The 16,778-nt window shown below is 40.7% G+C and overlaps 1 protein-coding gene across 3 annotated transcripts in view; it reads left to right on the forward strand.

Annotated features, from left to right (window-relative positions):
* LOC124862289 (voltage-dependent T-type calcium channel subunit alpha-1H-like) overlaps positions 1–16,778 on the forward strand; it is a 221,452-nt gene that overhangs the window by 140,343 nt on the left and 64,331 nt on the right. For all 3 annotated transcript variants that reach the window (XM_047356113.1, XM_047356111.1, XM_047356112.1), the window contains exons 9-10: positions 1,672–1,910; positions 3,995–4,524. In XM_047356113.1, coding sequence (XP_047212069.1) covers positions 1,672–1,910; positions 3,995–4,524 — 769 coding nt within the window. The remainder of the gene's footprint in view (positions 1–1,671; positions 1,911–3,994; positions 4,525–16,778) is intronic.

The following is a 16,778-nucleotide window of genomic DNA, read 5'->3' on the forward strand; positions in this document are numbered from 1 at the left end:
TTAAAAATGATCCTTCCTAAGCTTTGGCTCTCTGCAGCTCATCCAGTGTTATCATACTTGCGTACTTCAGAATTTGGTTAATTATTGAACAGTGCTCCATGTGATGTTTAAAGATGGGATATTTTTTATAACCCACCCCTGCTTTAAACTTCTTTACATACCTATCCCTGTGCTGTATATTTTCTTTCTTGGTCTTTATGCTCACTTAGGTTCTCCAACAAACATCTGAGGCCTTCAACAGCTATATTTACTTAAATAATTTATTTAAATTAAATTACACCCAAGTGGGCACTATTTGCTATTTAGTTCACCTCTGAAGGCAGTTAGCATTTAGGGATTTTAAATTAAAAGGTTCTTGATACAAATGCAAACATTATTTCCACATTTGTTGTTATACAAAAGTTTAGAAGGGATGAACCTTTTCCACTTCATAATTGCTGTATGCAGTTCTTTGTGTTTGAAATAGTCTATGAAATAAAGTCCTAGTAGAAAACACTAAACTTTTGTAACAAGACAAATTACAAATAAAAAAGTGTATCAAGAGTTTTGCATGGCATAAAAGAGATAAGGGTGAGGCACAAAACTGAATAAGTTTGAATAAAGAGAACTGATGGAAATATTGGCATTAAGAAATTTATCTGCGATTATCAAATTAGAGGATGGCTAAAGAGGAGATTGATGGAAATTGCAAGAAACAAAATGCAGACAATTTGCAGAGGAAGAAGCAGATGTCAAATGATTAAGACAAATGATAACTCTGAATGGAAACATAATAAACAAGATGTTTACATTTGTAGCAACTGAGGAGAGATTTGTTTCTTGCATTTTACCTCTGGTTTGGAAAACCTAGAATAACCATTTAAAAGTGAGCAGGTAAACTTCCATTCCAGCATAACCCCGTCTATTAAAATTTGCTGGCTTGTTACTATGTGAATAACTGTGGTTATTCACTATGTGTGCTGTGATCTTTGCGTCTTTAGATGTTTCAAGCCTTCAAGCTTTGGCTATAATTTAAACTGAGCTCCCTCCTAGCTTACTGTTTGATATAGAAAGTGTGTATTATGGAGTGCAAAAGAAAGGGCAAAATATTTGGAAGTTAGAAGAGCAAAATAACCCTGCACAAAGTACTTGAAGCAAACTAAAAATAGATGCAACTGCATAGTAGGAGAAAAATGAATGCTTAACAAAGGAATAAGAAAATCAGAGACAGACAAGTGTTCAGATAAAATCCTATATTTACTTGTGTAGTATCAGCAGTTGTATTGGTGTAAGACATTATGTTCCAAAGTAGTGTAATGTAGATCTGTACTGGGCAATTACTTTTCACATACGGCTAAGTTAATTCAAATAACAGGTTTTTTTTTAAGATTTGTTTTCTGGTACTGGTGGCCTTCACTTTGTCATTTGGCAGACAGGAAATGGGGTGAAGAGAGGGGGAAGACATGCAGCACAGGTCGCCGTGGCTGGGACTGGAATTAAGGGACAGCCAGGTTGAATGCTGAAGCCTATTTATATATGGGCCATGGATTAAAAGATTTAACAGTTACTTAAATGAGATATTAATCTTGAAGGTCTTGATGTGTCTTCAAAGTTGTTTCTGAGATTAGAATTACAACACACCGGGTCTTACTAACATTGTTCCATCTCTGTTTTTAACTTCCTCCAACCAAGGTGGGCTCTTTCTTCATGATCAATTTGTGCCTCGTGGTCATCGCCACCCAGTTTTCTGAGACAAAGCAAAGAGAGAATGCCCTGATGAGGGAGCAGCGTGCTCGCTACATGTCAAATGACTCAACTCTGGCCAGTTACAGTGAGCCAGGCTCATGCTATGAGGAGATGCTACGATATATTAGTCATCTTTACCGGAAGTTCAGGCGCAGGCTGCAGAGAATGTACTATGGATGGCACAGGTATGGTGTGGGCTGTGTTCTGCTGTGACTTATTCTTCCTGTTTCTAAATTAAATCCATTTGAGTAATTAGTAGGGTTTTTTTTGATTGAAAGTGTTCCAGTGGTGACCGAAGCTCTTGCTAGTGTTTGTTCTTAGCTCCCTATATAGGAAAATGACAAATAACTGGTTTTGTTTTACACAGCCAGAGAACCATCTTGGTGCTAGATTATATATACAGGTCCTTCTCAAAATATTAGCATATTGTGATAAAGTTCATTATTTTCCATAATGTCATGATGAAAATTTAACATTCATATATTTTAGATTCATTGCACACTAACTGAAATATTTCAGGTCTTTTATTGTCTTAATACGGATGATTTTGGCATACAGCTCATGAAAACCCAAAATTCCTATCTCACAAAATTAGCATATCATTAAAAGGGTCTCTAAACGAGCTATGGACCTAATCATCTGAATCAACGAGTTAACTCTAAACACCTGCAAAAGATTCCTGAGGCCTTTAAAACTCCCAGCCTGGTTCATTACTCAAAACTCCAATCATGGGTAAGACTGCCGACCTGACTGCTGTCCAGAAGGCCACTATTGACACCCTCAAGCAAGAGGGTAAGACACAGAAAGAAATTTCTGAACGAATAGGCTGTTCCCAGAGTGCTGTATCAAGGCACCTCAGTGGGAAGTCTGTGGGAAGGAAAAAGTGTGGCAGAAAACGCTGCACAACGAGAAGAGGTGACCGGACCCTGAGGAAGATTGTGGAGAAGGGCCGATTCCAGACCTTGGGGGACCTGCGGAAGCAGTGGACTTAATCTGGAGTAGAAACATCCAGAGCCACCGTGCACAGGCGTGTGCAGGAAATGGGCTACAGGTGCCGCATTCCCCAGGTCAAGCCACTTTTGAACCAGAAACAGCGGCAGGAGCGCCTGACCTGGGCTACAGAGAAGCAGCACTGGACTGTTGCTCAGTGGTCCAAAGTACTTTTTTCGGATGAAAGCAAATTCTGCATGTCATTCGGAAATCAAGGTGCCAGAGTCTGGAGGAAGACTGGGGAGAAGGAAATGCCAAAATGCCAGAAGTCCAGTGTCAAGTACCCACAGTCAGTGATGGTCTGGGGTGCCGTGTCAGCTGCTGGTGTTGGTCCACTGTGTTTTATCAAGGGCAGGGTCAATGCAGCTAGCTATCAGGAGATTCTGGAGCACTTCATGCTTCCATCTGCTGAAAAGCTTTATGGAGATGAAGATTGCATTTTTCAGCACGACCTGGCACCTGCTCACAGTGCCAAAACCACTGGTAAATGGTTTACTGACCATGGTATCACTGTGCTCAATTGGCCTGCCAACTCTCCTGACCTGAACCCCATAGAGAATCTGTGGGATATTGTGAAGAGAACGTTGAGAGACTCAAGACCCAACACTCTGGATGAGCTAAAGGCCGCTATCGAAGCATCCTGGGCCTCCATAAGACCTCAGCAGTGCCACAGGCTGATTGCCTCCATGCCACGTCGCATTGAAGCAGTCATTTCTGCAAAAGGATTCCCGACCAAGTATTGAGTGCATAACTGTACATGATTATTTGAAGGTTGACGTTTTTTGTATCAAAAACACTTTTCTTTTATTGGTCGGATGAAATATGCTAATTTTGTGAGATAGGAATTTTGGGTTTTCATGAGCTGTATGCCAAAATCATCCGTATTAAGATAATAAAAGACCTGAAATATTTCAGTTAGTGTGCAATGAATCTAAATATATGAATGTTAAATTTTCATCATGACATTATGGAAAATAATGAACTTTATCCCAATATGCTAATAATTTGAGAAGGACCTGTATATGATTATAGAAACAGGGAGCTAACAACCTTTTAACCGGCTGTTGGACTCTACAAGCCAACCTTCAATTCTAGCAAAAGTCCTTCTATCTTTTAGCCCAGTTAAGAGTTGCAGAATTTTTTTTTTTTCTGTGCTACAGCAAGCTCTGGGCATGGTTTAGTATTGGATTCAGTTTTTTACACCTTTTATTCATCGACAATTAGAATTTTCTCTGTCCATGATCAATAATAATTTCTCTAATCTTTCTTTTTTGTTTAGCAAACGCCGTAAAAAGGTGAACCCTAATGGCAGTGGCATTGGCAGCAATGGTGGTGGAAATGGGCATGGCCAAGGTTCTAGCAGGGGTCCAGGGCCTGGCACTGCATTGTGGCTGAGGCCAATTCATAACCTCCTGCAGCATCATCAGCACCAACACTGTCACCTCAGCAACGGCGGGCAGCACACAATCAACACCACAACTGCTGAGCACATGGACCAGGAAAGCCATGTTGAAGGAGGGGAGGATTTGGAGATGAAGTCTCTTTCTGTTACAAGAGGAAGTACAAACAGAAGTAGCGGCGATAATCCTACTGTTGTCTCTCAGGGAATGGGACCACTGCTTGGCCGGCTGAACGGGGGCATGAACTATCCGACCATTCTGCCATCTTTTGTGTGCAGCTACAGCAGTAAGACACCACCTACCCACTCAAAGCAGTGCGGGCGCAGTCCGGAGCAACATCCATTGAACCACCCAACATCTGAGCACACAGAGGCGCTGAACAAGCTCTACCAGCTCATGGGACAGCACAGTAAGAAAAGAAAAACACACGATTCACTCATTTGGCAAAAATTAAATATTGCATTGATTATTAATTTAAATTCACTTTAAGCACAGGATTCTTTTTCCCCCACAGACCTTATACGGTGCCATGCGAAGGTATTAGAACAACATTAAATATTTCTGAAGTTATACCCATAAACTTCAAAATATTTTATTGGGATTTCATGTGAAAGATCAACATAACACAGTGAATAATAATTAAGCTTAAGGAAAATGATCCATGGTTTTCGAGGCCTAGTAGCATCAATGAACAGCAATTTTCATATCTTGCTTTAGATTAATGATTGGATTTAGGTCTTGGCTTTCACTAACACATGCTTTGGTCTTTACAATTCTGTCACTTTAGCTGTCTGTTTAAAATCATTGTCCTGCTCAAAGAAGAACCTCTGTTCCAGCATAACATCTTTTACAGTTTCTAGTTTTCATCAAGCATTTTGCTGTATTTAGCCTCATCTATCTTCCCAATAACTCTAATCAGCTTCAGTGAACCTGCAGAAGAAAAAATGAAAATGACATGTTCATATGTATCCACCCCTTTTGCTAAGAAGCCATTAAAAAGTTCTGGTGCAACCACTTCCCATCAAAAGTCAACAGTTAGTGAAAGGAAGTAACCTATATGCAAGCTAAGTGTCACATGATCTGTCTGTATAAACACACATTTTCTTAGAGGCTGCAACACGACTAAGCAAGAGGCATTACTCGATGAAGACCATGGAGCTCTCCAAACAAGTCGGTGACAAAGTTGTTGAGAAGCAAAAGTCAAAAAATAAAATAGAAAATAAATATAAACAAATATACAAATCTTTGATGTTCCACTGGAGTACCATTAAATCTATCATCGTCAAACGTAAAGCACATGGTACCACAACAAACCTGCTGAGAGAGGGCTGCCCACACAAACTCATAGACTGGGCAAGGAGGACATTAATCAGAGAGTCAGCCCAGAGTTCCAAAAGTTGCCTTGAAGGAGTTGCACAGCAGACACTAAAGTATCTGTAAATAGGACCACAATAAGCCATATACTCCATTGAACTGGGCTTTATAAAGAGAGATCAGTGGGTGACTCCCCAAGTTCATGGAGGAAGGTGTTCTGATTAGACAGAAATTTTACTTTTCAGCCACCATGGAAAATGCTGTGTCTGGCGCAAACCCAATACATCCCATCACCCCATAACACCATTCTCACAGTGAAACGTGGTGGCAGCATCATGCTGTGGGGATGTTTTTCAGCAGAAGGGACTGGAAAACTGGTACAAGTCGAGGGAAACATGGATGGTGCTAAACACAAGGATATTCTTGAGCAAAACCTGTGTGGGTCTGCCTGTGATTTGAGACTGGGACGGAGCTTCACCTTCCAGCAGGACAATGATCTAAAGCATTGTGCTAAATCAACACTCAATTGACAGTCTTTGGCTTGAAGATTGTTGTCCACAAGCATTTGGATAGTGATTTGTAAAATATTCAAATCTGGGATATTGTTTCATTACTGAATCCTGCTTTAAACTTGGACAGACCTTCACCCCTGAAATGTCTGGGTTGTTTCTATCTTCATGATCTTGTTTGTTTGCTAAAGTTCTCCAACAAAGCCTTTAAAAAACAGCCATACTTACACTAAGGGTGTATTCACATCCGCCACATTTGATCCACTTTAAACAGACAAGACTTTGTCCCCACCCCCTTTGTCTAGACCTTTTGTGCTGGTGTGAATAAACTCAAGTGAACCCTGGTCTAAATCAAACAACTGGACAAAGACCCACTTCCAAACGGACTCCGGTATGGTTCCCTTCTGATGTGAACATGAACCGGCCTCGGTAAACCCAACTACAGGACACATATGCCTTCTTGGACTTAACAAGCCACTGTGGCAGGGCATAATGGGCAGGATTAGCCCTTCAGTGTTGAGAACGTAACTACTGCATGGATGCTACAAACAATGAGCCATGGACAGACCTGGAGCAACGAGGAAATACTGTGCCTCCTCATTTTTTGGGTAGTTGCACACATAACACAACAGCTAAAAAAGACACAAGAAAACGGTCGTGTTTAACATGTTTAGCGAGAGAATGAAGGAGAGGGGGTTTGTGGTATCCCAAACAATGCTGCATTAAAGTGAAAAAACATTGCCAAAGGTACCTAAAGCATGAGACTCAAGCAATTAAAAGAGTTTTTCTCCATTTTCGGATCTTTGCTCAGTTCCATCCTAGTCATTTCTTTCCAATGGCATCAACAATTGTCACAGGTGGCTTTGTTTACAGGGTATAGTTCACTTGCAATACGTACAATTTGAAAGCGAACCATACAAAATAAAAAAAAAATAAAGTCAACTTTTGATCCGGACCTACAACAGGTATATTCTGTTTGCCAATTAGGTGATTTTTGAATACAAGACTGCAGAGGATTTCAGCTAAGGCTAACAGTAAAGAAGGCTGAATGCGAATGTATACCACATTTTCGAGATTTGTCTTTCCCAACCACTTCACAATTATGAGCTATATTTTGTTGGTCTATCACATAAAGTTAAAATACAAGTTTGTCGTTGTAACATGAAATATTCTGAAAAAGTGTTCTGAATACTTTTGCTCTATATCATCACAGTCACACCTATCACCATTTTGAATGTTTCCACTTCTGTCTTTATGTCTGTCCTCTGTCTGAGCCTGACCCAGAGATAGACCGTCTGCTTTTGCATGTGTCTTTAGCAGCACTTAGAGCTGTGACAGGAAATCCATGTCTTGAGTGTTACAGTGATCAGTTCATAGAGGTGGATTGAGGGCTTGGATTGACTGGGTCAGCACAGTGTCAGCGAGTGTCAGAGACCTAGGTAGTGCAAAACAGCGTGGACACAAACCGGTATGCCAGGATATCTGCGAAAACAATGGAGAATGAAAGAGGAGAGATTCAAAGGAGAGGCATGAAGTATTAAAGAAGTGGTATCCAGTGGGAGAGACCAAGAGAAGGAGGCACAAAGAGAAAAAAAAAATTAGATAGTAAAAAACAGAAGCTAATTCAGGAGACAGCATGAAGAAGAAAGGGAGAACAACCACTGTGTGACATAAGAACATTTTAAAAGGCAGAAGCAGGATGATAGGCTGGTCTGTTCTGTCCCAGTGGGGTGAGACTGCCAGTGACGACCCACATTTAAGATATGCTTGCCTATTTTCACACTGTTGACACTCTAAACATAATTAAGCGTGGAGAAATTAGTGCCTGGTGAAAGAGAACTGTTACTTTGTGCCATGTGATACTTCCAAGTAAGATATTAGTGATGAAGGGAAATGCCAGAAAAGTCAGGAGTTAAAATACACAATAGGTTTCAGTGTTTTTAATGTTTTTTTCAACATACTTAAATCCTTTTAAGAATTATTGAATTATAGGGAAGTCATTTAAGAATAAGGACAAATACTAAGTCTGCATTTTCTGCAGCACAGACTTTTAAAACACAGGACTTGACTGACATCCAACCAGCCACTGTTTCTGTGATGCTGTGCTGTATAAGGACTAACTCTTGAAACCGATGCTTCGAATCTTCATATTTTCCTGCCTTTTTTTTTGTATTTCTTGCCTTATCAGTACAAGTGTTGTGATCTTTGGTGATTTCCCATCTGTTTAGCTTGTCATTAGTTGCATGCTTCGAAGCTTCACAGGATGAGATACACAAAACTGAAGGTCATGCAGCACAGTCTGTATTGAATCAATGAGGAGTCTATGTAATGTGCTTTGAGGCTAAGCAGTGACCTCAGGCAAACATTCAAACTCCAAATGTCTGTAATAAAGCCAGTGGCAGTCACACCAGATATTATTCCCCAGTATAGCCCTGTGTGCACTATGTAATTTCAGGAGAAGGATGGACTATTGCTCCAGTAGCTACAAAGTGATGGGGTGGTCCCCCAGGGTGATAATTTCACCTGTTTGGTAATCTTTCTTGCCTTATCAGCAAGTTTCCTGCAATTTATGTTCCTTCACCTTATACACTTTCAGAGTTAGCAGAATGTATCTGCCCATACAGCTCTTTCACTATTGCCTCAAGCAGTATAAATTGCAAATTTGCTGATGAAACTGCTTTTATTGTTTATTTTAAAATAGTTGTAATGTATTAGGAACAACAATTAGAAGCATCTAGCTGCAGACACTTTCCCCAGACCCTCATGTCATCTCAGGCCCCAGATCATGTGCCCTTTTTCAGTTTGTACATTCTTTACTTTTTTCCCGTATGCCTTAACTTAACTCTAATCTTGGCACTAAACCTTCCCCAACCCTGACCCTGCCCACAACTCTAACCCTAACTCTGAACCTCCAACTATAATGATAAGTCGTCAAAATATTGTTTATTAGGGAATATTATTGATAATAGGGACGAGTTTTAGAGTGTAGGGTCTTTGGTTGCTGTTGACTCTTATTGTGGTGTTTAGAAACTGCAGCTTCAATATATACTATTGACATCAATTGGCACATTCAATTATAACATCATATGGCAGTTTACAGCACATATAACCCCATAGACAGTGGGTGACAATGGGTATCAGGACTTGAGTGTAATTAGCTACACTTGTAGAACTATTCAAAAGTGCTATGACCAGTACCAGGAGATTGGACCAGGACCTTCTTTGTGAATCATGTCTGAAAATATATACCGTAATTAAATGTTCTTTGTGTTAAATATCACAGATTCATTAACACTGACATTCTGGATCTTCTGTGACTCATTGGTACTAAACCTCATAATATAACTCTATTAAAGCATCAATCCTAGTTTTGTCTGAATATGACCTGCACACAAGATGAGCCACTTTCCTCTGAAGTATGTTTCAACTTTGTTTATTTGAAACACATTAGGAAATGTAAAAAAAAAAAAAAAGTTTAACATGGCCAAACCTTATGCTATAAAGGCAATGAGTTATTATTGTAGGAATCATAATTTCTTAAAATATGTGTATTACTTAGCACTAACTATAAATTAGACTATCAAAAGACTTGGAAAATGGTACAGATTCTCACTACACATTTTATCCCTTGAGATTTTAGGCAGCATGCTAGACACATTTACCCTGCTGTTTAAGCTGCTTTTAATGAGGTGATGTTTTCACTCACTAAGTCCTACTTCTGTGCGTTTTCAGCTGTGCTTTGCATTTTCTCTACACTGATTTTAAGTCTGCAGTCAAAGAACAGAAGGTGAGAGTGGATAGCCAGGCTGATGATAAAGGATGAGCTCGCAGTACTTATAGTGACAGCCTCTTGGCTTTTTATAGAAAAAGACCAAACTTTTAGCTTTGTCTGCAGAAGTTCACTTACTCTTACTTTTTTCAATGCTTTATTATATTGCAAGGTCTGACTGTCTTTTTTATATTGTTTTGATATACAGGGGTTGGACAATGAAACTGAAACACCTGGTTTTAGACCACAATAATTTATTGGGGCTGCACGGTGGCACAGTTGGTAGCACTGTTGCCTTGCAGCAAGAAGGTCCTGGGTTTGATTCCCAGCCTGGGGTCTTTCTGCATGGAGTTTGCATGTTCTCCCTGTGCATGAGTGGGTTCTCACCAGGTACTCCGGCTTCCTCCCACAGTCCAAAGACATGCCTGTTAGGTTAATTGGTAACTCTAAATTGCCCTTAGGTGTATGAATGAGTGTGTGTATAGTTGTACAGGTCCTTCTCAAAATATTAGCATATTGTGATAAAGTTCATTATTTTCCATAATGTCATTATGAAAATTTAACATTCATATAATTTAGATTCATTGCACACTAACTGAAATATTTCAGGTCTTTTATTGTCTTAATACAGATGATTTTGGCATACAGCTCATGAAAACCCAAAATTCCTATCTCACAAAATTAGCATATTTCATCCGACCAATAAAAGAAAAGTGTTTTTAATATAAAAAACGTCAACCTTCAAATAATCATGTACAGTTATGCACTCAATACTTGGTCGGGAATCCTTTTGCAGAAATGACTGATTCAATGCGGCGTGGCATGGAGGCAATCAGCCTGTGGCACTGCTGAGGTCTTATGGAGGCCCAGGATGCTTCGATAGTGGCCTTTAGCTCATCCAGAGTGTTGGGTCTTGAGTCTCTCAACGTTCTCTTCACAATATCCCACAGATTCTCTATGGGGTTCAGGTCAGGAGAGTTGGCTGGCCAATTGAGCACAGTGATACCATGGTCAGTAAACCATTTACCAGTGGTTTTGGCACTGTGAGTAGGTGCCAGGTCGTGCTGAAAAATGAAATCTTCATCTCCATAAAGCTATTAATCAGATGGAAGCATGAAGTGCTCCAAAATCTCCTGATAGCTAGCTGCATTGACCCTGCCCTTGATAAAACACAGTGGACCAACACCAGCAGCTGACACGGCCCCCCAGACCATCACTGACTGTGGGTACTTGACACTGGACTTCTGGCAATTTGGCATTTCCTTCTCCCCAGTCTTCCTCCAGACTCTGGCACCTTGATTTCCGAATGACATGCAGAATTTGCTTTCATCCAAAAAAAGTACTTTGGACCACTGAGCAACAGTCCAGTGCTGCTTCTCTGTAGCCCAGGTCAGGCGCTTCTGCCGCTGTTTCTGGTTCAAAAGTGGCTTGACCTGGGGAATGCGGCACCTGTAGCCCATTTCCTGCACATGCCTGTGCACGGTGGCTCTGGATGTTTCTACTCCAGACTCAGTCCACTGCTTCCGCAGGTCCCCCAAGGTCTGGAATTGGCCCTTCTCCACAATCTTCCTCAGGGTCCAGTCACCTCTTCTCGTTGTGCAGCGTTTTCTGCCACACTTTTTCCTTCCCACAGACTTCCCACTGAGGTGCCTTGATACAGCACTCTGGGAACAGCCTATTCATTCAGAAATTTCTTTCTGTGTCTTACCCTCTTGCTTGAGGGTATCAATAGTGGCCTTCTGGACAGCAGTCAGGTTGGCAGTCTTACCCATGATTGGGGTTTTGAGTGATGAACCAGGCTGGGAGTTTTAAAGGCCTCAGGAATCTTTTGCAGGTGTTTAGAGTTAAAATGACTGACTGACTAATTTATTAGTATGGTGTAGGGCCTCCTTTTGCAGCCAATACAGCGTCAATTCGTCTTAGGAATGACATATACAAGTCCTGCACAGTGGTCAGAGGGATTTTAAGCCATTCTTCTTGCAGGATAGTGGCCAGATCACTACGTGATACTGGTGGGGGAAAACGTTTCCTGACTCGCTCCTCCAAAACACCCCAATGTGGCTCAATAATAATTAGATCTGGTGACTGTGCAGGCCATGGGAGATGTTCAACTTCACTTTCATGTTCATCAAAACAATCTTTCACCAGTCTTGCTGTGTGTATTGGTGCATTGTCATCCTGATACACGGCACCGCCTTCAGGATACAATGTTTGAACCATTGGATGCACATGGTCCTCAAGAATGGTTCGGTAGTCCTTGGCAGTGACGCGCCCATCTAGCACAAGTATTGGACAGAGGGAATGCCATGATATGGCAGCCCAAACCATCACTGATCCACCCCCTTGCTTCACTCTGGGCATGCAACAGTCTGGGTGGTACGCTTCTTTGGGGCTTCTCCACACCGTAACTCTCCCGGATGTGGGGAAAACAGTAAAGGTGGACTCATCAGAGAACAATACATGTTTCACATTGTCCACAGCCCAAGATTTGCGCTCCTTGCACCATTGACACCGACATTTGGCACTGGCATGAGTGACCAAAGGTTTGGCTATAGCAGCCCGGCCGTGTATATTGACCCTGTGGAGCTCCCGACGGACAGTTCTGGTGGAAACAGGAGAGTTGAGGTGCACATTTAATTCTGCCGTGATTTGGGCAGCCGTGGTTTTATGTTTTTTGGATACAATCCGGGTTAGCACCCGAACATCCCTTTCAGACAGCTTCCTCTTGCGTCCACAGTTAATCCTGTGGCCAGCAAGACGTGCACCAACAATTTGTCCTCTTTTGAACTCTGGTATGTCACCCATAATGTTGTGTGCATTTCAATATTTTGAGAAAAACTGCTCTTACCCTGCTAATTGAACCTTCACACTCTGCTCTTACTGGTGCAATGTGCAATCAATGAAGACTGGCTACCAGGCTGGTCCAATTTAGCCATGAAGCCTCCCACACTAACATGACAGGTGTTTCAGTTTCATTGTCCAACCCCTGTACATTTCATATCTAGGTGATAAAAATATCAATACACTTTAATATACTAACAACAATAAGCTTAAATTGAAATTCTTCTAATCCAAACCAGGTACACCTATTTTTCTTCTCAGGCTTGTGGTGCTGACTTTCTCTCTACACTGTTTTAGTTTGAGATATTCTTCTGTGTTAGACAAGGATGTATTTCCCTACCAAGTTATAACCACTGACTAAATCGTTTAAACATGGAAGTCTGCAAAGGTGAGGATTGCATTGCAGTGTCTCCTTAAAGTTTAATTAGAAAGAGAAAGAATGAACATTAGATGTCAGCAAAGTCACATTGCAACAGAACATTCATCTCAAATCTGTCACAATTTTCCTCTTTGATCAGCAAGTCTTAATTCTCTTGCCACAGCTTTGACTTTACCAGTGTAAAATAAAAAAGAAACAAAAAAAAGTAGAACAACTTAAAGTTCTGTTGATAATTATGTTCACAGGGATATATGTGATGTCCAAGTTGCTAAGCAATGTGCACATTGTTGGTTCAGTCTGCAATAAAAAGATCTTCAGATATGATTTGTTGGCATTTTATTATCTCACATTGAAAAAGGCAGAGCTGATGGCTTCAGTTTGATTGATAATAGGAATGTCCTGATCAGTGTTTTTTTTTGTCCTGATGTCAAATCATTTACAAACAGGCATTTGACAATGCCATATACCAGGTTTATATACCTTATGTTTGCTCTCCTGATCAAAATTTTAAGACCAAAGGATAAAATGCAAGCCTTATTATTTAATGCAAGTAAATTATAATCAGGTTATAAGTACAGTTTCAAAATGCAAGGTGGATGAGACAAAGCAAACAGAGTAGGCAAAATGATTGGAATCTGTATTAAAACTCAAACATGCTGTTTATCAAAGGTTTAAGATAACAGCTGTAGAAATTCTAAATCTTTTGCATAAATCTGACTCTCATGCCGTTTTGTGTCAAGCAGTCATAGAGTCATGATTTTCTGATGACAAAAGCAAGAAACCTCTGAAGGTGCTCACTTATGCTGACTGCAGCCCAATAATTTTAAGACAATATCTACAAAGAAATGGCTACAAGAACAAATAACATCTTTAAAGGCCATGTCTCCCTTCCTATGCCATAAATCCCCCTTTTGACTCTGCAAGGGAGCACTGAACCTGGGAGACAGAAAGGTGGAGGAAAGTTTTATTTTCTGATAAGAATAAATTAAATCTTAACATGATGGCTTCCAACATTAGTGGCATGAAAAAGATATTTCACAGGAAATATTTTTAAGCCAGTGGAGGATGTTACATCAGGGAGTTTATTTCTTTAAAAATACAATAGGGGCATGGCAGTGGCGCAAGGGTAAAGCAGACGACCCATGTACAGAGGCTACAGTCCTCAATCAGCCATCACTGGTTCAAGTCTCGGCCCTTTGACCTTTGCTCCATATCTTCCCCTCTCTCTCTCCACCTCATTTCCTGTTGGTCAACTTTAAAAATAAAGGCCACCAGTGCCACAAAACGTAAGAAAAATAAAATGGAACAATAGAGTTTTAAGTTGTGCAAAAATGTCACACCACAGATAACTATGTGGAGATTTTGCAGCAGGCATACTTCTTGTCTGAGGGTCCTCAACTGATAATTAATAACCTGGTCATAACTGAGTCTTTCAGCATTACACTGCAACACTGCAGTTCACAATATACGTCTGATGCATGTCTTTTTCAGGAGAATAACACTCCTCTTTTGGATAATGTTGCATGTTCTTTTCCTCTGATCTAAATCCCATTAATAATGCTTGGGAATTATTGACAATGTAGATTTCCTAAAAAAGATTTCAGTTTCAGACAGTGGATGCCCTCCATTAAACTATTTTCACACCAGCCTAGTAGGGATACTCATAGAGTGGTGGAACTACTCATTACTGAGTATGTTATATTACTTTTGGTCCTGTTTTAGGTTTTTGGGGCTATGGTCTTACATTTCTGGTCAGCTAATTAACAGCCTGAGTTTAAAACTTGTTTTCAACAGTTTGCCTATTCTGTTTGTTCCATTGCTTCCTGCTGTTTCTTTTTTTTGGATTTTGAAGCTCATCTTACAACCTGGCTACAGTCCAGCAGCATGGAATGTGAATACTTGCACTTCCTCAGTCTTACGATTTTGATTAGGACTGTATTGTATGCTTCAAAACTTGTAGCATAGTATGCATAGTAATAAAAAAACGAACAATTTTTCACTTAAATTTCTTACCATTCACATTGAGGACACTGTGGTATCCATATTTCTTCAGAGACAGAAAACATGTCCCAAAAGCACAGCTTTCATTTTCTAAACATATATCTGAATCCATACATGCAGCTTAATTCTTCATCAAACTTGTATTTTTCTTGATATTTCTATGCATGTTTGGCTACCATTAGCTTTAGAAGTAGCTTTACTCTCCGTTTGGATAGGATACTTCCAAAATGCTTTGATCAAGACTTTAATCAGATCAGATCCAGGTAACCTCATTAATACAAATTTTCAATATGAGTTCTGTATTTTAACAACAAAAAGATATACCACTTAAGCACTTACATTCTAAAGCTGCCAGAATGCCCCAAACTATCAACAAAATAATCCAGTCCAGCTTGATTGTTTTGATTGTGTTTTGAAATTTAGGTAAAGGTTGAAATTATAGCCTGAATGATGCTACTATCTCAGGTATACTTAAACTGCATGAATGTCTTCACTAAACACTCGTTAAGACGACAAGAAAAGAAGTGAGTCTATGTTTACTAACTTTGAGCACCAACTGACAAACTTTCATAATGTAAATTAGATTTGTAAACTACAGGTCCTTCTCAAAATATTATATATATATACGGATGATTTTGGCATACAACTCATGAAAACCCAAAATTCCTATCTCACAAAATTAGCATATCATTAAAAGGGTCTCTAAACGAGCTATGAACCTAATCATCTGAATCAACGAGTTAACTCTAAACACCTGCAAAAGATTCCTGAGGCCTTTAAAACTCCCAGCCTGGTTCATCACTCAAAACCCCAATCATGGGTAAGACTGCCAACCTGACTACTGTCCAGAAGGCCACTATTGACACCCTCAAGCAAGAGGGTAAGACACAGAAAGAAATTTCTGAATGAATAGGCTGTTCCCAGAGTGCTGTATCAAGGCACCTCAGTGGGAAGTCTGTGGGAAGGAAAAAGTGTGGCAGAAAACGCTGCACAACGAGAAGAGGTGACCGGACCCTGAGGAAGATTGTGGAGAAGGGCCGATTCCAGACCTTGGGGGACCTGCGGAAGCAGTGGACTGATTCTGGAGTAGAAACATCCAGAGCCACCGTGCACACAGCGTGTGCAGGAAATGGGCTACAGGTACCGCATTCCCCAGACCTGGGCTACAGAGAAGCAGCATTGGACTGTTGCTCAGTGGTCCAAAGTACTTTTTTCAGATGAAAGCAAATTCTGCATGTCATTCGGAAATCAAGGTGCCAGAGTCTGGAGGAAGACTGGGGAGAAGGAAATGCCAAAATGCCAGAAGTCCAGTGTCAAATACCCACAGTCAGTGATGGTCTGGGGTGCCGTGTCAGCTGCTGGTGTTGGTCCACTGTGTTTTATCAAGGGCAGGGTCAATGCAGCTAGCTATCAGGAGATTTTGGAGCACTTCATGCTTCCATCTGCTGAAAAGCTTTATGGAGATGAAGATTTCATTTTTCAGCACGACCTGGCACCTGCTCACAGTGCCAAAACCACTGGTAAATGGTTTACTGACCATGGTATCACTGTGCTCAATTGGCCTGCCAACTCTTCTGACCTGAACCCCATAGAGAATCTGTGGGATATTGTGAAGAGAACGTTGAGAGACTCAAGACCCAACACTCTGGAGGAGCTAAAGGCCGCTATCGAAGCATCCTGGGCCTCCATAAGACCTCAGCAGTGCCACTGGCTGATTGCCTCCATGCCACGCTGCATTGAAGCAGTCATTTCTGCCAAAGGATTCCCGACCAAGTATTGAGTGCATAACTGTACATGATTATTTGAAGGTTGACGGTTTTTGTATTAAAAACACTTTTCTTTTATTGGTC

This window comes from Girardinichthys multiradiatus, chromosome X, assembly GCF_021462225.1.
Source record: "Girardinichthys multiradiatus isolate DD_20200921_A chromosome X, DD_fGirMul_XY1, whole genome shotgun sequence".
NCBI classification, from domain to species: domain Eukaryota; kingdom Metazoa; phylum Chordata; class Actinopteri; order Cyprinodontiformes; family Goodeidae; genus Girardinichthys; species Girardinichthys multiradiatus.